At 35.2% G+C, this 22,337-nt stretch overlaps 2 protein-coding genes across 2 annotated transcripts in view; one reads left to right on the top strand and one right to left on the bottom strand.

Annotated features, from left to right (window-relative positions):
* Positions 1-3,142: 3,142 nt before the first annotated feature.
* Positions 3,143-4,121, bottom strand: LOC120424361 (RIP-like protein). Its single transcript, XM_039588456.2, has 2 exons — positions 3,851-4,121; positions 3,143-3,787 (listed from the first exon to the last, which is right to left on the bottom strand). The coding sequence occupies exons 1-2, from the start codon at positions 3,968-3,970 to the stop codon at positions 3,281-3,283; spliced, it is 627 nt and encodes a 208-aa protein (XP_039444390.1). The 5' UTR covers positions 3,971-4,121; the 3' UTR covers positions 3,143-3,280.
* Positions 4,122-11,146: 7,025 nt separating this feature from the next.
* Positions 11,147-22,337, top strand: part of LOC120424351 (uncharacterized) — a 61,740-nt gene continuing 50,549 nt past the window's right edge. The window contains exons 1-2 of the mRNA XM_039588444.2: positions 11,147-12,345; positions 15,748-16,564. Coding sequence (XP_039444378.1) covers positions 16,029-16,564 — 536 coding nt within the window. The 5' untranslated portion in view covers positions 11,147-12,345; positions 15,748-16,028. The remainder of the gene's footprint in view (positions 12,346-15,747; positions 16,565-22,337) is intronic.

Raw genomic sequence — 22,337 nt, 5'->3', positions numbered from 1 at the left:
TTTAAGAATTTAAGAATTTAAGAATTTAAGAATTTAAGAATTTAAGAATTTAAGAATTTAGGAATTTAGGAATTTAAGAATTTAAGAATTTAAGAATTTAAGAATTTAAGAATTTAAGAATTTAAGAATTTAAGAATTTAAGAATTTAAGAATTTAAGAATTTAAGAATTTAAGAATTTAAGAATTTAAGAATTTAAGAATTTAAGAATTTAAGAATTTAAGAATTTAAGAATTTAAGAATTTAAGAATTTAAGAATTTAAGAATTTAAGAATTTAAGAATTTAAGAATTTAAGAATTTAAGAATTTAAGAATTTAAGAATTTTAAGAATTTAAGAATTTAAGAATTTAAGAATTTAAGAATTTAAGAATTTAAGAATTTAAGAATTTAAGAATTTAAGAATTTAAGAATTTAAGAATTTAAGAATTTAAGAATTTAAGAATTTAAGAATTTAAGAATTTAAGAATTTAAGAATTTAAGAATTTAAGAATTTAAGAATTTAAGAATTTAAGAATTTAAGAATTTAAGAATTTAAGAATTTAAGAATTTAAGAATTTAAGAATTTAAGAATTTAAGAATTTAAGAATTTAAGAATTTAAGAATTTAAGAATTTAAGAATTTAAGAATTTAAAAATTTAAGAATTTAAGAATTTAAGAATTTAAGAATTTAAGAATTTAAGAATTTAAGAATTTAAGAATTTAAGAATTTAAGAATTTAAGAATTTAAGAATTTAAGAATTTAAGAATTTAAGAATTTAAGAATTTAAGAATTTAAGAATTTAAGAATTTAAGAATTTAAGAATTTAAGAATTTAAGAATTTAAGAATTTAAGAATTTAAGAATTTAAGAATTTAAGAATTTAAGAATTTAAGAATTTAAGAATTTAAGAATTTAAGAATTTAAGAATTTAAGAATTTAAGAATTTAAGAATTTAAGAATTTAAGAATTTAAGAATTTAAGAATTTAAGAATTTAAGAATTTAAGAATTTAAGAATTTAAGAATTTAAGAATTTAAGAATTTAAGAATTTAAGAATTTAAGAATTTAAGAATTTAAGAATTTAAGAGTTTAAGAATTTAAACTGCCTTGGAGCACAGTGTGGAAATTTCCGTTCTTAGATATTTTTGGTTGTACCGGGCAGCAATCAAATTGTCTAAGAATATTGAATTGACCATTGTGGCACCCCCTACAGCGTGGTGCAGACCCGTAATGCTATGCTATGCTATGCTATTTAAGAATTTAAGAATTTAAGAATTTAAGAATTTAAGAATTTAAGAATTTAAGAATTTAAGAATTTAAGAATTTAAGAATTTAAGAATTTAAGAATTTAAGAATTTAAGAATTTAAGAATTTAAGAATTTAAGAATTTAAGAATTTAAGAATTTAAGAATTTAAGAATTTAAGAATTTAAGAATTTAAGAATTTAAGAATTTAAGAGTTTAAGAATTTAAGAATTTAAGAATTTAAGAATTTAAGAATTTAAGAATTTAAGAATTTAAGAATTTAAGAATTTAAGAATTTAAGAATTTAAGAATTTAAGAATTTAAGAATTTAAGAATTTAAGAATTTAAGAATTTAAGAATTTAAGAATTTAAGAATTTAAGAATTTAAGAATTTAAGAATTTAAGAATTTAAGAATTTAAGAATTTAAGAATTTAAGAATTTAAGAATTTAAGAATTTAAGAATTTAAGAATTTAAGAATTTAAGAATTTAAGAATTTAAGAATTTAAGAATTTAAGAATTTAAGAATTTAAGAATTTAAGAATTTAAGAATTTAAGAGTTTAAGAATTTAAGAATTTAAGAATTTAAGAATTTAAGAATTTAAGAATTTAAGAATTTAAGAATTTAAGAATTTAAGAATTGGGTACTAAAGCCCTATGTCAATTTTTATGTACAACGGTAAAAAACACGATTAAAAACCATTTCTGATCACTTTTTTTCATTTTAACGCACAATTGTTTTTTGACAAGACCACATTTTTTCGATGGATCAACTATGGTCCCCTTGGAACGAGCTGTCAAGTAGGAGCTTTTATGTCAAGAAGGACCGCGAAGTTAATTTTTCAAAATTGATTTAAAAATCAATTTTAAACTTTTTGTGGTCGTACAAAGGGTCATTGTACTCAGAAAAATAAGCTTTATCGCTGTAATCAATAATATCAGCAATCTAAGCTTCATTTTAGGACCCAATTTAAGAATTTAAGAATTTAAGAATTTAAGAATTTAAGAATTTAAGAATTTAAGAATTTAAGAATTTAAGAATTTAAGAATTTAAGAATTTAAGAATTTAAGAATTTAAGAATTTAAGAATTTAAGAATTTAAGAATTTAAGAATTTAAGAATTTAAGAATTTAAGAATTTAAGAATTTAAGAATTTAAGAATTTAAGAATTTAAGAATTTAAGAATTTAAGAATTTAAGGATTTAAGAATTTAAGAATTTAAGAATTTAAGAATTTAAGAATTTAAGAATTTAAGAATTTAAGAATTTAAGAATTTAAGAATTTAAGAATTTAAGAATTTAAGAATTTAAGAATTTAAGAATTTAAGAATTTAAGAATTTAAGAATTTAAGAATTTAAGAATTTAAGAATTTCAGAATTTCAGAATTTCAGAATTTCAGAATTTCAGAATTTCAGAATTTCAGAATTTAAGAATTTAAGAATTTAAGAATTTAAGAATTTAAGAATTTAAGAATTTAAGAATTTCAGAATTTCAGAATTTCAGAATTTAAGAATTTGAGAATTTGAGAATTTAAGAAAGAATCGAATTTAAGAAGTTAAGAAGTTAATAATTTAGGAATTTAAATGTTAAATTAAAGAAATTGAGTTTTTAACTTTTATAATTTTCAAATATTTCTATCTATTTATAATCTTTTGAAGCTTGATATTTAAACTTTAAATTTTCTAAATTTTTGGATTTCTGTTTTTTTTATTTTCAATGTTTTGAATATTTGAATAACTGAACTTTAGTTTTTAATTTATGATTTTTGTTTATTTTAAATTTTTGAATATTTTGAGTTGGAACAAAAGGAAAATAAAAAAAAATACCAAGAAAGCACCATAAAAGGAAATAATCCCAGAGTAACTCTGTGAAATATTTTTCGAATACCGACACAGCAATTACCAGTTCAACATTCTATGAAATATTTTTACACAGGAACATAAATTTATTAACGCTAGCACTGAATTTGCTTACAAATAAATAATATAAAGATATTGTAGTTTCAACTGGGCAAACAAACGTATCAATTAAACAAAATGAGTCACACAATCAACATCCCATCAGTTGGTCAAATTCTTGTAATAATCACAGCCCGGACAGAACGCACTAAGCTGTCCACAGTCGTCACTTCCCGGTTCCACGAAAAACTGCAAATCGCTCTCACACCGAGAACCGTGCCCTTCGACCGTGTCCCGCAGCAACCTTCCAAACTGTTCCATCTGTCCAGCGCCCTCCGGCAGTCGCAGCTGGACGCCACACTCACAGCGGACAATCCCGGCCACCTTTACCGCCTTCAACCCGGCCCGCTGGCAAACCGGACAGAAAACTTCCTCCTGGCCGTACTCGTCAATCTGGTAATTCTCGGACTTTTCGTACTCGGCAAACAGCCACTCGTCCGCATCCACGATCAGTTCCTGGAAGATGAGCTCTTGCAGCTGGATGTCCTGCTCCAGCTCGGAAAGTTCCTGGCGGACGATGGTTTCGAGCAGTTCCTTTTCCTCCTGGATGATGTTGCGCTTCTGGAACAGGTGCTCGTTGCGGGCTTCCTTGATCCGGATGCGGCATTTCTAGATGGAGAGCGGGGTGGTTAGTGAGGATGGGAGATGGGGGTTTGAAGGACATGGACTGACCTCGCGCATGGCGTCCACTAGCTTTGGGGAGCCATACTTGAATCGGTGGGCTGCCAATTTGGAGCGAGCCTTTTGGGCGCTGCTGGTGTGGTAAACTGGGGGAGAATTGACTAGTTCCATACTGGTTCCGGCACTGTTACACTAATAAGGTACAAAGGTAGTCAAAAATAGGTGTTAAACGTTGATCGAGGCACGTAAATTAATAAAATCGATTCTTTTGCAAAACGCGCGCTACTTTTCACGGAAGAAATCGAGAAGTAAACAAAAGTTGTGAAAGTTTTGACAATCAAAGTTTTGTCAAAGACGGCTACAAAAAAGGTGAGGCCATAGTTTGATTATCGTATAACAGTTTTTTAGCATACCAAATATAGATGGCGTTATTGCTCCGAAAGAAAAACTTCGAGAAGAAAAACATAAACTGCTTCATTTTTGTTCTGAAGACTTCCACCGACGACACGACAAGCCACTCGCGTCCAAAAAGTGGGCCCCAAATCGGCGCACCCCTCCGTTTCCTTTGGAACTGGAAACGTCAAACTGAGGTTTCCTCAAAAATGCATCAAATTTGGCAGCACTGCAACTTTTGACATCGAGAACTGTCACCTCAAGAAATAGAGCTTTATGACGTTTCGCGTACACACACTAGCGCACCATTTGATTTTGCTGTCCGGACAAAATTTAACCTCAATCTTTTTCGTGTACGTACACGCAATACATGCGCACGTAGATTACTCTATTCAGTTTTGTTTTCGTTTTTCGCCTGCGAGTTCGGGTTATTTTTTCCAACTTCCTGATTCCGGAACGTAACAAAAACGGTGGCAAATGTTCTGTGGCCCGTAATCGATGAAAGTTAAGAAAACAATAACTGCAGTTTTAGCGGGAACGAAATTCATTCTGCACATGTTATTTCAGGGCGCGGAAACGCTGTTCTGGTAGAATTCAGTGTTCGACTCACTCCGAAAGGAGCATCCGTAAGCAGTGAAAGTAGTGACCCGGCCGGAACCAGAATGATGGAAAAGCCGAGCAACACGAGCCGGGCGTGGGAGGCGCAGATGTTCTGCAAGATTTTTACCGGAAGTGATGAAAAAGTAGGCAACTGAAAGTCACATGGACGGAAGTGGACTTGTGACGGCTGTCACTGATCAACGCCAAGAGATTGCTACGGATGTTCCTAGTGCCGGAATAATATGGAGGAACGGGAATCGAAAGCTTGGGAGGATTCTGGTTTGTAGGAATAGGGCAATAACTTCGACGGGCGGACTCTAACTTAGAAACAAGCAGAATAGTAGAATTAGGCAGAGAATAACTAGCACAGTGAGAACATAGAAGGTCAGATTAAACGGAAAGTTGGTGAAGCGCCAAGTGGATATTAAACGAGGTCATTAAATGATTAAGAAATTGTTGAGAACTTTATTTAGGATTCAATACACCTATAGTTTTTCTCTTTTCATTTGAAAAATCACTCAAAAAGGAATTATCGAAATATTGAAATGAAATTAGTAGAGACAAAACTCATCATCATCATGAAAACAAAGTTGTAAACTAACAGGCTCTCGTCACAAATAAACATTCAATTACAAACTCAATCATCAGAAGATAAAATAAAAAGTTAAGATTATTTTTATACTGTTTTTTTTTACGTTATTGTGTGTTTCTTCGCACCTGAAACATTCAGGTCCACGTTGAATTCTGAGACTTGCCAAACTGGCTCCGAGACATAATAGTTGTACCTCACAAGCCGGAGGTACAGGGATCAAATTCCGGTCGGTGCTCTTGAAATGTGGAAAGCTGAATTACAAATAATAAAAAAGAGACGGATAGCTTTTGAAGCGATTTTTCTGGAGATTTAGTAAATCTGAATTCTCAGAAACATGAGCAGAGTGGCCACCGCGGGAAAAGAACCAGGAAAAATTCGGGAATTTATTTCCACCTGGAGAAAACCGGGAAAAACTAAGAAATTTGTATGACCAATCGGGAAGTTCTTAGTTAAAATGTGACAAACTTCACTGAAAATAAGGATATGTTTTTTTTGTCTCTTTTTAAGAATATTGAAAATTTTAACAGTTTAGAAAATTCCTGGAGTTTTTTTTAAATAAAAGTCCACTAAACCAATTTTTTATATTTTGCTTGCTGGGTGTTTTTGAAACCTCTTTGAGTCAAATAAGGCCGATGCAAATATTTTTCAAAGTTTTTGTCCGTCGGCTCTGGCCAGGGTCAAGGGGGGACAAAAAATAAAAAAATATAAATATTGAAATAGTTTCAGCATTTGCATGGAAAAGGTGTTTAAAATGCATTTTACACTAGTTCAGTTGTTTTGCAATCATTAATTTTCAAAAAATAAAAGATTTGACGAAAACAACAAAAATTGCGAAAAAACTGAAACATCGAAAATTTTCTAAATTTCAAAAGATTTTTAATTCAACCCAAACATGCTGAAAATGATTCTAAATGCAGGAAAATGCATTTTAAATCGATTTCAGTTGATTGAAGTTTCTTGAAATAAAAAATTGCCCCTTAATTTTTCGGGCCAACTTTGAAGGATTTGAACTTTTAATAAAATTTGTACTAGTCTAAATTAATAATAAAACAAAACATTTTTGAAAATTGAATAAATACGTCAAATGCTGTATCAAGTAGGTAGGCGAATACCTGTTTCACCCTGAATCCTACAAATTGTTAAACAATATTTTAATTCATTCTAAATGATTGGCATTTTTTCCAATCGAATTAACAACTCCAATACTTTACTTACGTGAAATTTCCAAAGGATTTCGAACACAACATATCATAAATTTTATATATTCTACTCATTTTCAAAGTTTAAAAAAATATTAAAACTGATCAATTTAAAAAAATATATTTCTAATTTTATTTCTGACGAATTTTTCATTCTATTATCATATTTTATACAAAATAAAAAAAAAAATATTGCAATCCACCCAAATTATTAAATCCAAATATTAACCAAAAAAATATTTTTTGAAATTCTACTACTTGTTGTTCAGTAAAAATGTTATAGTATCGTACATTTTTTTTAATTTTATTGAAATACATTGTAAAATAGAAACCATTCCTTCGGTTACTGATTGTGTATATTGAATTAAAAAAAATCAAACTTATTTCTATTGATATGCAAGTTTGATAGGAAAACTGGCATATTTATTGTTTATAGGATTACAGGATATTTAACTGAAAAAATCAAATTCAAGGCCATGCTTCTTTAATTCTTTACCTAAAAAGTGTTAAATGTTTGCATAGATTTCCAGAAACATTCATTTAGAATAATAAGAATATTATTCTTAAACCAAATTTTAAAGATAAATTGTTTAATTTTGAAAATGATTTTTAAAATGTCCTTATAGCCTGCTTTCCAGTAATAATTAACCTAATTCTCTAAAACAAAACGAAGTTTTATTGAAATCGAGTTTGATTTTTTTTAAATCACATGCTTTATGGCAATTAGGCTTTCCAACGGTTTGTGTGGAGTTTCCGACATCACCGGAAATGTAGTGGATTATCAGTGAGAAAATGTATTTTGATTGACGACGCCAACTAGCTGATCGTAGCATCCGGTGAGTTCGTCATTGCGATCGTGATCAATTAGGCGTTCCAGCAGCGAAATTCAATGGTTGGTTTTATCGAGGAAATCGCACTGGATCCACCGGTCCGAGCATGTATTTCGGATCGCCGGCCAAAACGATGCTGATCGTTTTTTTACTTTCATTTTATTTCGGAACTTCACAGGTTCAGATTTCTTTACCGGCGGTCCAAACTGATATCTTTCTTTCCTTCTTGGTAATGGCCAGTACCCTATCCCTAGGTTGATTATTACGGCCATTTCCAAAACATTCCCGTATTCAACAGCGATCACTTAGCCTTACCCTGTAAGCCGGATGCAAAGGTGCCAAAACGCTTGGGGCAGCTCAGGCCGTACGAAGTTCTGGAACCGTAGCGCTAACAGTTATTGTCGCTAGGATGGTGGAACTAGGAAGTGGACGCCCTGCTGCCGGAACCAGAACTAAACAACAGCGGATCTGTTCCGTTGAGCCTGGCGGGACCGGCTGTGGCTGCTGAACCAGATCGAGTACGAACATCTAAAAGGCGTTTATTGGGAGTGGCGCTTGGAAGATGCGGAGAGGAACGATTGTGGCGCGTGCTGCCGGTTTCAGCTGACGGAAGCCGTGGATAATTCGCGGGATATTTGCACCAGAAATACTGCCAGCATACCAAACTCACCATGGCCACTTCCAACGTGGCCGCTCTGTTGGTCAAGATCTAGGTTTGAACAGGTCACTTCAAACAGTTTCATCGACAAGTGAGGTAGTGCCAAATAGATATCCTACCTGTTCCCCCTCGAGAGCTTTGGTGCCGGGAATGTAAATGTAACCATCAGCATCGTTTTGGTCGGCGATCCGAAACGGTTCTGACTGGTGATCCCGGTGATCCAGTGCGATTTCCTCGGCAAAACCAACCATGGAATTTCGCTGCTGGAACTCACCGGATTCTACGATAAGCTGGTTGACATCGTTAATCCAAATACATCTTCCCACTGATAATCCACTCCGTCTCCAGTGATATCATCGCGACAAGGGTTCCGCCAGTATGGCCAAAATGACCGGACCGCGTTCCAGCTTGAACAGGCGCATCCTCCGCTGCTTCCCAACCCCAGCTCCCCAGGTGAATGGGCTCGATCCTGCAATGTTTCACCTCCGATGTCCCTTCGCCGGAAACTCCACACAAATCGTTGGAATAGTCAGCGATACCCTCATCTCCAACCACCCAACAAAGGACAGGCCTGAGAAGGTGCTGCCGAATCCTACGGTGCCAGAGAGGAGGTTGGCACATTCCGGAACCGGTTTTCTGCCGAAGAAGGAAGTTGGAGCCGTGTAGTGCGTGGCTTCCGGCAATGTTGAAGGGGGTTCTGCCAGTATGGCCAAAAAGAAATCTGAACCTTTGAAAATTTGAAACGAAATGATTTTGACATATTTTGATCAATGTAAATATTTACATTCACACAGTGTTGCGAGATCACTTTAATTTAAGCGAAATCCGAGGGGTCTTTCAATTTACCGTGACTTTTGTCAATCACGGTGATTTCACGGGATTCACGGTGGGACCAGATTTTACGCAGATTTTTGCACCGAGTGTCTTGTCGTGTCGTCGCTTCCACCATTGTCATGATTTTCGTTCAAAGTTATAAATTTTGCGTCGCTTTCCATATTTTGACAAAATTCCTTCTACAGGTTGTTTAGAATAGTGCCCTACACATGCTTATTCCTTTTGGTAACGATTATCCCATTCCTTGTAAAGTTATGGAAATCGTCATTAATCAATGATTGCCAACTAGGACGTCAACGACTGTGCCACAAAATTATATAAATTTTGAAGCACAATTGATTAAGACCAAAAATTCCTTCAGTGGCTTCAAGACGGCAACAACCGGCACATGCTGATTCCTTTTGGTGCTGAAATTCGTTAAATAAAATTTAATACAGAATATTTTATAGTGATGATCAATTTTCTTCGAAAATGATCAACAGCTTCACCTTAAGAGCAAAAATTTTATAATCATACGGAATTCCATATCGTATAGGACGCCTTGAAAAAATCTTAAGAATTAGTAAAATAAAAAAAATGTTAAAATACAAAAAAATAAATAATTTAATTGGTGTTTATTAGATTTTACCAGTTCTGCTCCAGGATGATACATTTGCAATTCAGAAATTTTTAAAACCTTTCAACTGAGATCAATAATTCATAATAAATATTAAAATAATAAATATTGAAATACAAAAATACAAAAATACAAAATACAAAAATACAAAAATACATAAATACATAAATACAAAAATACAAAAATACAAAAATACAAAAATACAAAAATACAAAAATACAAAAATACAAAAATACAAAAATACAAAAATACAAAAATACAATAATACAAAAATACAAAAATACAAAAATACAAAAATACAAAAATACAAAAATATAAAAATACAAAAATACAAAAATACAAAAATACAAAAATACAAAAATACAAAAATACAAAAATACAAAAATACAAAAATACAAAAATACAAAAATACAAAAATACAAAAATACAAAAATACAAAAATACAAAAATACAAAAATACAAAAATACAAAAATACAAAAATACAAAAATAAAAAAATACAAAAATACAAAAATACAAAAATACAAAAATACAAAAATACAAAAATACAAAAATACAAAAATACAAAAATACAAAAATACAAAAATACAAAAATACAAAAATACAAAAATACAAAAATACAAAAATACAAAAATACATAAATACAAAAATACAAAAATACAAAAATACAAAAATACAAAAATACAAAAATACAAAAATAAAAAAATACAAAAATACAAAAATACAAAAATACAAAAATACAAAAATACAAAAATACAAAAATACAAAAAAACAAAAATACAAAAATACAAAAATACAAAAATACAAAAATACAAAAATACAAAAATACAAAAATACAAAAATACAAAAATACAAAAATACAAAAATACAAAAATACAAAAATACAAAAATACAAAAATACAAAAATACAAAAATACAAAAATACAAAAATACAAAAATACAAAAATACAAAAATACAAAAATACAAAAATACAAAAATACAAAAATACAAAAATACAAAAATACAAAAATACAAAAATACAAAAATACAAAAATACAAAAATACAAAAATACAAAAATACAAAAATACTAAAATACTAAAATACTAAAATACTAAAATACAAAATTAACAAATAACCAAATCGAATGTTGCAACTTTTGTTGTTGTTATTCACAAAGTGGGATCACGCAGACAACAAATTTCAAGGTTACGCTACCAGGAATTGGCAATAAATAGCTGTGGAACCTATGAAATTTTACCTTCGCGAGAAATTCAGCTTTCTTTTTCCGTTCTTTTGTAAGTTTTTGTAGGATTCATAGGAAATTCAGACTCATTTCATTTTTTACTAAATATTTATTCAACTAAAGTAGTTCTGCGGCAAACAAGTCCATCAATTTCATTATTTATTGTTTGCTTTCTAGAAAATCAAACAAAACTGAATAAAATTTCTTTGAAGTAAAACAACAGCGACGCCATCTATCCGTCGTTCCCAGTTATAAAATTTCCTTTTAGCCACCCCATTAAAATTCCCCTCTGCTGTCATGTCACTGCCGTTGACGTTTCGCTCGCCCTTGGCTGGATGTTGTTTTGCTCTCGCCACCATCCAAAACGATTTTTTTTTCCTTCCTCTCGCTGTACGTCGTGTCAGCTCGAGTTCGAAGTCAGTTCCAAGTGCGCTGTTCCTGCCCGTGTGTCGTGGTCGCGGTCATTATCGGTCCATACGGTACCGTACCCCTCGGGTGTCCACCTCTACGGATAGTGCGTCGGAATTCCGTCGTCGGGCGATTGCGTGACGTTGGGTTTTGAGTGGTGAAATTCCCGTAAACGGTTCCGGAGTTTGTGGATTGATCGAGACTGAATTGCGCTGGTGGTGTTGGTGGCTCTTATCAGTGCGCTCCGAAGGGGAACCATCTTGGGACATTCTTGCCTCGCTGGAGGATTGGTTGAAGTAATCGTTTGCGCGGCTCGGAATCGCAAGTCGGTCCCAGAGCTCAAAGTCGAAAAAGGGCCCGCTGGTGGCCAAGCAAGAGAAACAACGAATCAATGTCCAAGTGTGTGAGTGAGAAGCAATTCTGAGGTTATTTTGAAGCTCGTCCTCGGAACAGAGACGCGAGGAGAAGCGCAAGGGGAAAGAAGATTGTGTGGCCAATCTGGCAAGAGCAGTGATATAACGTCATCAGTTTGCGCGGCCATCATCGGTCGTACGGGCCCTTGGGGGAAAGCAACTCGGAGCAGCTCCAGCTTTGACAACAAACTTTCAAGGTTACGCTGCACGTCGCGAGTGGCCAGGAATCGGCTATAAATAGCTGCGGAACCTGTCCTCGTCCCCCGTCCGCGCCGCCCTGTCCGAGCTTGGAAAGTGAGAGAAATTTGTCACAAGCTGCTCGCTCGCCGTGCTTGAAAGGAAAATTTTACGCGAAAACAACTTTTACTCGTCGGTGTGCGGAAGAAAAGGTTTTGGAAATAGTCTTCGAAGACTCCGGAGACATGGCCAGAAGGTCCTCCTTTGGATACATCACCTTTATCCTGACCTGTATGTGCAGTCGTTAAGCGCGAGGACCCACGAAATCACGCAATTTTGTGCTGCTGCTTTGTTGTTTTTCTGTCGGTTCTCTCGTTTACTAGCATACTAGCAAGCCCGTTGCTGTTGTGTCCACGATTTTATCGTGTCTCGCGTTTTGTTATCGTAGAATTGAGGCATCGCGCGGGCCAGGTTTGGTCATCGAAAGGGGCAAAGTGCGAAAGGAAAATATTGGAAATTCCGGAAAGTACCTGTGACGACGACGTGTGGTGGTGTCTCTGCGCGCTAAGCCTGGTGGATGAGCCCGCTACGAATCAGTGTGTGGTACGTCTTAGTTATAAATTAAATGTTGATTAATTTGTTTTGTGAGTCACGTGGACTTAAAGGAATGAAACACGTTATTAGAAAATTGCAACCGGTTGATCGTTATCTGTTGTTTTCAAGTTTTGCTTGATTTGAATCGTCTCTATTTCATTTGTTTCAAATACCCCACGAATCTAATACATAGTTGTTCAGCAGGCAAAAATAAGCATAACATTTAATGTTATGAATGCTTCGTAAATTATTATGTTGAGAAATAAAAATATGATCAGTAAATTGAATCGAATAAAATCATATAACGCTTGAATTTCCGGAATGCTCGGGAAATTTTCAAATTTCCCGGGAAACGGGAAATACTTTTTTTTGGGAAATCTCAACGAGTCTTGAGCACTAACAAAAATTAGAGGGTTAAATTGATTAATCTGTTTTCTATTTAAATTAAATATATCTTTATTGAACATTCTTTTACATGTTAACTGGTATGGCTAAATGCACCTCATCCTTGTTGTACTTTTCGTTTTATCATTAAAGCGATCACATTTATTTTATTCAAGTTGTTTCACATTTTTGCATTGAATAAAATACATTTGGCGTGGTGGCCACTCAAGTCGGGAAATCGGGAAAATCGGAAAAATGTCTGGAATTGTAAAAATCCACAAAAAATCGGGTAAACGTCGGGAATTTTTGATTTATTGCTTAAAAGTTGAGAAGAGTCGGGAAACCCAAGCACACTTTTTTAAACATTGTTTTGTAACTCTTGAATGATTTTGTTAATTTTTGTTAAATTTAAAAATATTTTCTCTCAATTCAATTTAAATGTAAGATAATTTTCACTATTTTTGTCTTTTTGAAAATGAAAAAGACTGTTTGAGAAATAATATCCTAATAAATTGTGGGTCACATAAAAAATATGGTGAGTCAAATGATTTTTATTATTTTTGACAAAGTTTGACAAACAAAAATTATAATCTAACTTTAAACAACAAAAAAGCTAATGAAAAACAAATATAAAATAGAGGTTAACTTTAACGCTTAAGGGGTTACATTAGCGTGTCCAAAAAAAACACGAAGTCGAGGAATTCAATGTGCTCAGTTCTCAAATGATAGAAAATCATGTTGGAAACAACTCTCTCATACATAAAAACTTTCGGAAAAATTGTTTACCACGTTCCCTGGGCATTTTTTTGAAAAAAGTCAGTTTTTTCGACAATTTCACAAAATCTGCTTAGAAAAATGGAAAATTTTTAAATTTCAAATAGCCTATACCATTAAATGATGGTCTGTGGTCCAATAAACAAGTTAATGTATCGATTTGGCCTTTTAAAACCTTGTTTTCACTTTCCCGGTAGCTTTTATGTCGAAAAATACGAGTTTTTGCTTTACTTTTTTTCAATCTTTTCCCTCGGTATTGAACACAAAAATTTCCTCATATGTGAGAATACATGCATCTTGTAGGAAATTTTCCGCCGAAGATTTTCGTCTAAGCAACTTTGAAGTTTCATCAACTCTGAGCTGAGATATTCCAGTTTTTGTGAAGAAAGAATATTGAATATTTGAAAATGTTGATATTAATCATCATTGGTATACAATATTAAGGATAATTTAAGCCTAATTTAAAGTGCGGCTGTATCGCATCTGTTTTTAAACATGATTGGTTCATCCTTCAATACTAAGGGCCACCTGGTGTTGTTTTCTCATGGCACACTACGTGCTAAATCAATGAATTACTTTTAGCAAATAACTCATATTTAGAGCATTTTGCATTTAAACCAATCGATGCACGTTTGCTGTGTTTCCATGGATACAAATAAACAAATAACAAATCGATGCATCTGTGCTCTCTTATGCTATCTAGATAGGAAAACCAGTAAGCTTAGTACAAGAGCACAGAGGCATCGAAATATATGGTTCGATTGTACGGGGTTGGCAATTGTCCACGCTCCATCCAAAAAAGTTTTTTTTATGGACAATTGACCATGAGAAGGGGAGGGAGCTGAGATTTAAAAAAAATGTCTACGTGATTAATGGATGAATCCCTATAGAATAAATTCCAAATATTAGTGATATTTTTAATTTACCTGAACATCGGATTTATCAACAGGAATTATAAGAAGGGAGTGTAAACGTTACGTTGTGGTTCAGATCACGGAAATGCGTACAATTGAACCTTATATTTGAGAGGCTATATTATAAACCAAGTGAGATATAGGGTAAGAACCGTTAAGTGCACTCAAAGATCTTTTAAGACGTTCTTCTTGAGAGCTTATGAGAACAATCACATGAAAATATACCTGACGTCGGTTTTTCCAATGAACCAATGTTTTCTACACATTATTCATGCTAAAAACAAGACGTTTTTGACTGGCAACAAGAACAACATTACTTTAAACTTAAATGCCAAACAGAAATAGCTGAGTTCCTTTAAGAAGAGCTCTTAGTGCCGATGCATGTCTGCTGTGATCAATCTATGAAACTGATCCACATCTAAGTTCTATGTTGGTTAGTACAAAACATCATAAAAAGTACCTACCTTAACATATCCTGAAGAGTTTCTGACATCAAATGAATTTTCATGAACAAGAACATTAGGATTAGTTAGTAATTTTGAATAAAATTAATTTTTCTGTTATTTGATTTTAACAATTAAAATTTTCGCAATTTTTGCCCATAAGGGTGGAGGAAGGGGGGGGGGGTCTCAAGTTATATGACATGGACTCACAAAAAGAAACACACAGCAGTAAATAATAAATATTTGACTTAAAATGAATTTATTACGCTTAACAAAATTTTGTTAGAGGGGAGGAGGGGAGGGGGGGGGGGTGAAAGAAATAGGAGGGAGGGGTTGTGTCCTTAAAGTGGGGATGTATTAGCTTATCCATAATTTAAAAATATAAACTTGCAATACAATATATACGCAATTCTGTTGCATTTGCAAATGTATGAAAAGACTATTTATTATAAACAATCAACTATTGAAAGACATGAAAAGTCATAAAACTGAACGTATATCATTTCAATACCATACAATTACTCAAATTTTTATGAAAAAACATTTAAAAAGCAAAAAAATAATTTGGCCGCCTGTTTGTATGGAGATGGCCCATAGTGCATCTGGGGCGAATAGGGAATACAGCTTGAAATTTAATAATCGATGTACTATATTTAGTAATCTGTATTTGTTCTATCCAAAACCAATAAAAAATATCCAAATATTGTGCTGTAACTAGGCTAAAACAGATGTCCCAATTCGCCCCAGATGCCGGTTGTGCTTTAGGACCCTGTTTCTATTTGGACCATTGTTCAATGTTCAATATTTCGAAAAAAAAAGTGTTATATTTAATTATTTTACATGTCATATTACTTCTAATCCGGTTTTTTTGTTCTCAACCTTTTTTTATTCAACAGCATCCTTCGCACCGCAGCAGCGCCCGTGATATGGATCAGTTGTGATATCTTCTAGCTCATAGTGTGAAATAATTCCTTGCTGTTGCTCCTGCTCGCAGTCTATATTGATCAACAGTGACTTGCGAGTTTGGTTTCGCGTGTGTGTCTGATTGTGTGCTCTTCTTTCTCTGGTGGTGTGTGATAGCGTGGTTCTCTGAATGAACCTGTAGATCAGCAAGTGTACAAAGTAACAAAGGTAGCAAAAGTGTGTGTTTTGTGTGCGTACGCGCTCTGTCCAGGCAATGACACCGGGACGTACGACCAGGATGGAGCGAAGTGGTGCCACTGGATATGGGATGGCCGGCGCCGGTGGAAGTGGCCTCGGTGGAAGAAGCTTGAGTGAGGATCGGAGGCGGTTCACCGGCGAAACGATCCACTCGGGTCAGTTTATGGTGTCGCACTTTGAGGCGGAAGGGCCCGAGGACGAGGACGACGACGATCTGGGCATGCAGGTCGTGGTCGAGGACGTCAAGCCGGCCATCGTCGACACGGTCATCTCGAACATCATTTCCAAGCGACTCGTGGACTCACAGATGGACTCGCCGTCGACTTCGGCGTCGTCGTCGTCGTCGCTGGCCACGGCCATGATGCCGACGAGCATGAATGCGATCGTTCCGCTGCGGCCGCAGAGTGCCACGAGGGGAGGGAATATGCCGAGCGCCGAACTGATCCGGTACGCCCAGAAGCCACTGCAGCTGACCAGCCGGTACAACTCGTCCCAGGTGGAAATCGATACGGACCTGTCGAAGGTGTTCAACACGCTCAACGTCACCTACACGTGAGTATCGGTTGAAAGGGGGACTTTTTTTTCATATCTCAAAAGGGGGTGTATCCAGTTGCCAACAGTGTCTATGTACAAACCCAGTTTAATATTTGTAAGATTTTCTGCTCTAAAAAATAATGTCCACCATCGATTTTTGAACAATCAATCTTGAAGAGATAGCAACTTTTAATTTTTTGTCGAAACAAAGAAAAAATAAATAGAAAATAATTACTCTTCCCTTAAATAACCGCTCAATAGGACAAGTAACTTGTAATCGTTCGAATACATGAAATCATACATGTGCAATCTAATCTCTTGTTGATGTACTAATAGAAGAGATACCAACCATAATTAATCCACTCTTGTATTAGCAAAGCACTTTCGGTGCTTCAGCGCAACCCTTTCTCATTCGACGTCACACATTTTCAAGCATTTGCCACTATAGTAAACGTCGGACTGTTCAAAACACACCCCCGCCGTGCTGGCGCGACTACGCGTACGTAAAAGTAGAAAAAAATCACATACGCCAACGATAACGTAAGCGACAAATTCGCAACATCGCTAAAAATAACAACTTTCAATTGGTACGCATTTCTCAAAAACCATCATCAACTGTTTTTTGGTGTTGCGTTTCTTTTTCAGGTTTTTTAGGGTGGTCACTAAATTATGAATTTAAAATTATTCGGCAGCAATAATTTCTGCCACTTCCAATATATATTTTTTTTTGTCTATCTTATTTATTTTTCACCCAACTCTTGTAATCGACTCAAATTAAATCGATTTGATGACGCTAATTCACCGGCGGCGGCTGCGCTGCTCTCCTGTCAACTGCTCAGCCAACATCGTCTTGTCAATCAAAACCAGCTCAAACTGGCGCCCGAGAATAGCTTCATTATTTGCTTTACGCAAATCCGAAACCGAGTCCGTGAATGACGCCCGTTGCCGTTGAAAGAAAGATATTTGAACTGGCGCAAACTGGTTTCTCTTGAAATTTGGTGCAAGTTTTTTGTTTGGTTGTATTTCGTTGCAAGAAAATTTATCTACTGATAATGTTTTGCGACAGACTGTTTTGTCTTGCTTATCAACATTGTTTGCCGTTGTTAAGCAAGGATATTTTTAGAAGAATGTGATAAATTTAGAAAATTTACATTCCGAGGAACAATTCGTCCGTGAAAGATTCCATAATTTAAATGAAACAACGTCACTTCGTGGTTAAATTGTGTTGAGATAGCCACTTTGTTACATTCAAAGCTTTTCATACACAGTAAAAATAAATTGGATTTTTTTTTGGTTGAATATTACTATTTTTCTGAGTAATAATTCTCAAAAAAAAAAAATCCATTTCCAGATGTAATATTACCATCGTTATTAATTGCGTTGAAATTTTTGGAAATTCTCAAAAATGAATCTCAAATTATTTTCAAAGCTAATGCCGTTCTTTTTTCATTCGAATTCATTTCACTATATTTTCTCTTGGTAAGATTTTTGAACAGTCAAACACTTTCTAATATATTTGTACCAGCCTTAGTTTTGCCGACCTTGGTGACAATAAAAAAAACGACCTCAGGGATACCCCTTGATTCGATTTCTCAAGCAATAATAAGTAACTGTCAAAATTTTGAGCGAAATCGGTTAAGGGTTAAGTACCGGTATGTTGCGCAAAAACTCATATTTTGAAGCTCCAGCGTGTCCAAAACAAGGTATTCAAAATGGTTTTGAATGTTCCTGGCTGGACAAGATCAAGTGAGGTTCATGAATTAGCAGAAATAAAAATGTTGGATCAGAAGATTCAAGACAAATGTTTGAAATTCTGGGATAAATGGAGCCAAACATTTGAAAAGGACACAAAACTTTTGTAAACAATAGTGTATCCCTTCCACTCAAATGACAGTTTGCATAAGGTGTGAGAGGGATACACTCTTGTTTACAAAAGTTTTGTGCCCTAATGAAATGGAAAGCACGAAATGTGCTGTATCTGATCCCCTTGATTCAAGGGTTAGTTTAGTTTTTGGTAAGTTTAAGTTAGTTTTAGAACGGACGAACGGACATGACACCAGGAACAATTAATTTTCTTCAAATGTCTGAAGCAAACTATCACTTGCGCCAACTACACTCAAGTTGTCGAAGTAGTATTGCGCGATTACGCATGATTTCTCAAAATGTCTTATGCAATAATTAATCAACACATTTAGCATTAGTATTGTACTAGAATCAGTTTTATGGCATTAAGTTTGTCTTTATGAGTCTATGTAATTTTTCATGGTTACTAGAATTGCCGGAAAATTGATAGAAATTGTATTTTTAATATAAAATCATACGACCATTTCAAAAAGTGCCCATGAGTTTGCATCATCAGCTGGCTTTGTTTACGTTTAAGACCACGTGGCGCGAAGATTTTGACATAAGCGATCTCGCTTGCGCAGGTTTTCGTCAAAAAGAAGTAAAAGAAAACCTGTTTCACTTTTTGAAGTCCCGTGTCATGTCCATTCGTCCGTGGTTTTAGGTTAGGTTATGTTTTCTGAACATTTTTTTCCTCATTGTACCTAGTGTTACAAAAATGATAAATCATATGGGTCATTCCAGGTCAACTGAGTACAGTTTTGGACTCGACCTTCACCGATTTGGACCAAACTTGGAGGGAACGTTCATCTATTGATAGTTAACAGAAATCTCAAGTTTGGTGCCGATTGGACCATCTCTCTATTTTTGGCATCATCCTCTTTTTGACGATTTTCTAAAAAACTTTTTTTTCTTTCAATCATATCTTTGCAACTATTTGAGCAAAAGACATTCTACAAGTTGTATTTTATAGAATATTGTCCAAGAAATTCGATGAAAATGAAATTTTAACCCAAATATTATATTTTAACGTTTTAAGTATTAAAATTACATTTTGACCAATTCCTTATATTTTTATTTGTTTTATTTTATCACCATCTTGTTCCCCGGACAATGTTACATAATAATCAATATAGACCTCTAACTTAAATGTACTATTGGCGAGATACAGCGATTTTACTGGAAAAGTTTGATTTTGCGCTGCACTCTGTCCTATGAATTCAAATCCGAAATAAGTTTCTCACATACATTCAGTCGTCAGCTCTAGCCGCGAGCGGTCGTCTCTGAAGCTAGTTATCGCATTTTGCGCGCGTTTTCTGACGGTGATTTGTTTTCCTTCGCCGACGGCCATGGTGGCGGCCGCGAAGGCGGAAAGTGAGTGGACGGAACAAAGGACCAAGGAGGGGAAGTTGTTTTACTGGAACAGCGTTACCAAGGAGAGTGTGTGGGAGAAACCGGACGGGTTTCAGGCGGAGAAGCAGCCGGCAACGGACAAGAAGGTGGAGAAGTCTTCGGAACCGGGTCAACCAACCCCGCGCGTTCGCAAGTACCATGACCATCCAGGAGGACAGTGGGTCGTTTTCTTCCGGCCAAAGTCCATGCCCCTGAACGTGATGCAGATTGCGGCGGACTTGGAAAAGAACTACTCGGGCGTGACAGAAGTGACGAAGCTCCACCGGAACAAGCTACGAGTTGCTCTCGACAACGCGAAGGAGGCGAACGGAATTGTTTGTGACCCGAAATTCTGCGTCGATTACCGAGTTTGGATCCCAGCGCGTTCGGTGGAGATCGACGGTGTGGTCAGTGAAGAACATCTTACGGTGCAACAAGTGTTGAAGGGAGTTGGCCTCTTCAAAAGAAAGAACCATCCAACGGTCCAAGTCATTGAGGTGAGGCAGATGGGCAGTTCTGATGGCGATGGGGAGAACAAGAAGTTTGTTCCAACGAACTCGTACCGAGTAACTTTTGCTGGAACAGCACTGCCTGACTATCTGGAAATCGGCAACGTGCTCCGCCTGCCAGTTCGCTTGTACTACCCGAAAGTTATGAGCTGCAGCAACTGTCAAAAGCTGGGACACACCAAGGCTTTTTGCAACAACAAGATGATTTGCGGCAAGTGCGGAGAAAATCACCAGACTGACCAGTGCAAAGCAGTGCCAACTAAGTGCTTGATTTGTGCAGGAGCAGTGCACGAAACTCGGTGCTGTCCGAAGTACCAGGAGCGGTCGGACAAGTTGAAGCAGGAGATAAGTAAGCGATCCAAGCGGTCTTTTGCAGAGATCGTGAAGACCAGCAAAGTCGAGAACCACTACGCCGTCCTTGCGGAAGAAGACCCACAATCGGAGGAGGAAGCCACCGAAGAAGAACTCGTCTATTCTACACCAGGAGGAGGCCCAAAGCGAAAAAAGAAAATCAAGAAGAAATCCAGCAAAACACAGAGTGCGAAAACCGGAAATCCACCAACAGAAACTCGTCTGCCACAACCGGGAGCGGCAGCATTCAACCGTATGTTTCCTCCAGTTTCAACCACCAAGCCGGGGCCTGCTGTTTCGAGGCAGAATGGGCAGCCTGAAGACCACCGAATACCGTTTTCCAAAATTTTGGAAATGGTTCTGACGGTTTTGAGTGAACCAACCAGATTGCTTCTCGAGCCGTTGATACCTTTCGTCAAGGAAGTCGCCAAGAACCTCGCAGTGAACTCGGCGTTGTCCACAGTTATTTTGTTTGATGTTTAATGATTTTTAGATTTAACTTCAAAATGTAGATTCCCGGTCCTAACTTGGTCCCAGCACCTAAAAGGACCTAATAAAAATAAGTTCGTGAAAAAAAAAAAAAAAAAAAAGTTTCTCACATATAAAAACCGAACTATGCGAGATTCATCCCTTTTTGTTGAAAAGTACACCATGTACTTCCGAGTGCTGCGTAAAATCAAACTCTTTTCAGTAAAATCGCTGTATCTTGCCAATAGTTCATTTTAGTTTGAGGTCTATATTGATTACTATGTAAAATTGTACGGGGAATACGATGGTGATGAAATAAAACAAATAAAAATATATGGAATTGGTCAAAACTGAATTTTAATGCTTAAAACGTTAAAATATAATATGAGTGGGCATTTAAGGGTTAAAATTTTATTTTTATCAAATTCCTTAGACATTTTTTAATAAAATGCAACCTGTAGAAAGTCTTTTGCTTAAGTATTTGCAAAGTTATGATTAAAAGAATAAAAAGTTTTTTTGAAAATCGTCAAAAAAGAGCACCAAACATGGGATTTCTGTTAACTATGAATAGATGAACGTTCTCTTCAAGTTTGGTCCAAATCGGTCCAAAAGTGTACTCAGTTGACCTGGAATGACCCATATACTTTTAAAGTTATAAAAATAAACAGTGTTTAAATCACGAAAAGCAAACTAAAGCTGAAGAGTCACAGCTGACCACTTATTATTAGGGTTAGTGAAATTTCACGATTTCGCGGACGGCGTGAAATCCGCGAAATTTGGCTTTTTCCGCGAAATCCCGTGTAATTTTATATTTGTGGAGATTTGTAACGATATTTCTTAAAATAATTTATCAGACTCAAATAGGAATGAAAATAATCTTATGAATTACTGTAGGATTAAGCAAATGAATACGCTGGTTCAATTACTAATACAGGGTTAGTGATTTTTGACGATTTCGTTGACGGCGAGAAATTCGTGAAATTTATCAATTTCCTCAAATCATTTTTTAACACTGGAACGCCCAACGCATGTCCAACTTACACGGACGCCCAAGCCTCCCAAAAAAGTTGGAACGGTAACTTCAACACGCCCGTTCTCGGGCATAACTCAACCAATCGGGACGATTCTTGTTCCCAGTGATTTGTAAGAATGTCTAGATGATAGTAAAATTTTGCAGAACTTGATTTGAACAAATCTGTAATTTCTGCGACCAAAAACATCGTTCCAAC

Source organism: Culex pipiens, chromosome 2, assembly GCF_016801865.2.
Source record: "Culex pipiens pallens isolate TS chromosome 2, TS_CPP_V2, whole genome shotgun sequence".
Taxonomy (NCBI): Eukaryota; Metazoa; Arthropoda; class Insecta; order Diptera; family Culicidae; genus Culex; species Culex pipiens.
The sequence above is the reverse complement of the archived record's forward strand: the minus strand, read 5'-3'. Positions and strand labels throughout refer to the sequence as shown.

Bases quoted from the DNA above. Each gene is read 5' to 3' on its own strand.
- LOC120424361 (XM_039588456.2), bottom strand. From the start codon at position 3,970: ATGGAACTAGTCAATTCTCCCCCAGTTTACCACACCAGCAGCGCCCAA. The intron at 3,788-3,850 runs GTCAGTCCATGT...CTCTCCATCTAG, and splicing joins TAGTGGACGCCATGCGCGAG to AAATGCCGCATCCGGATCAA.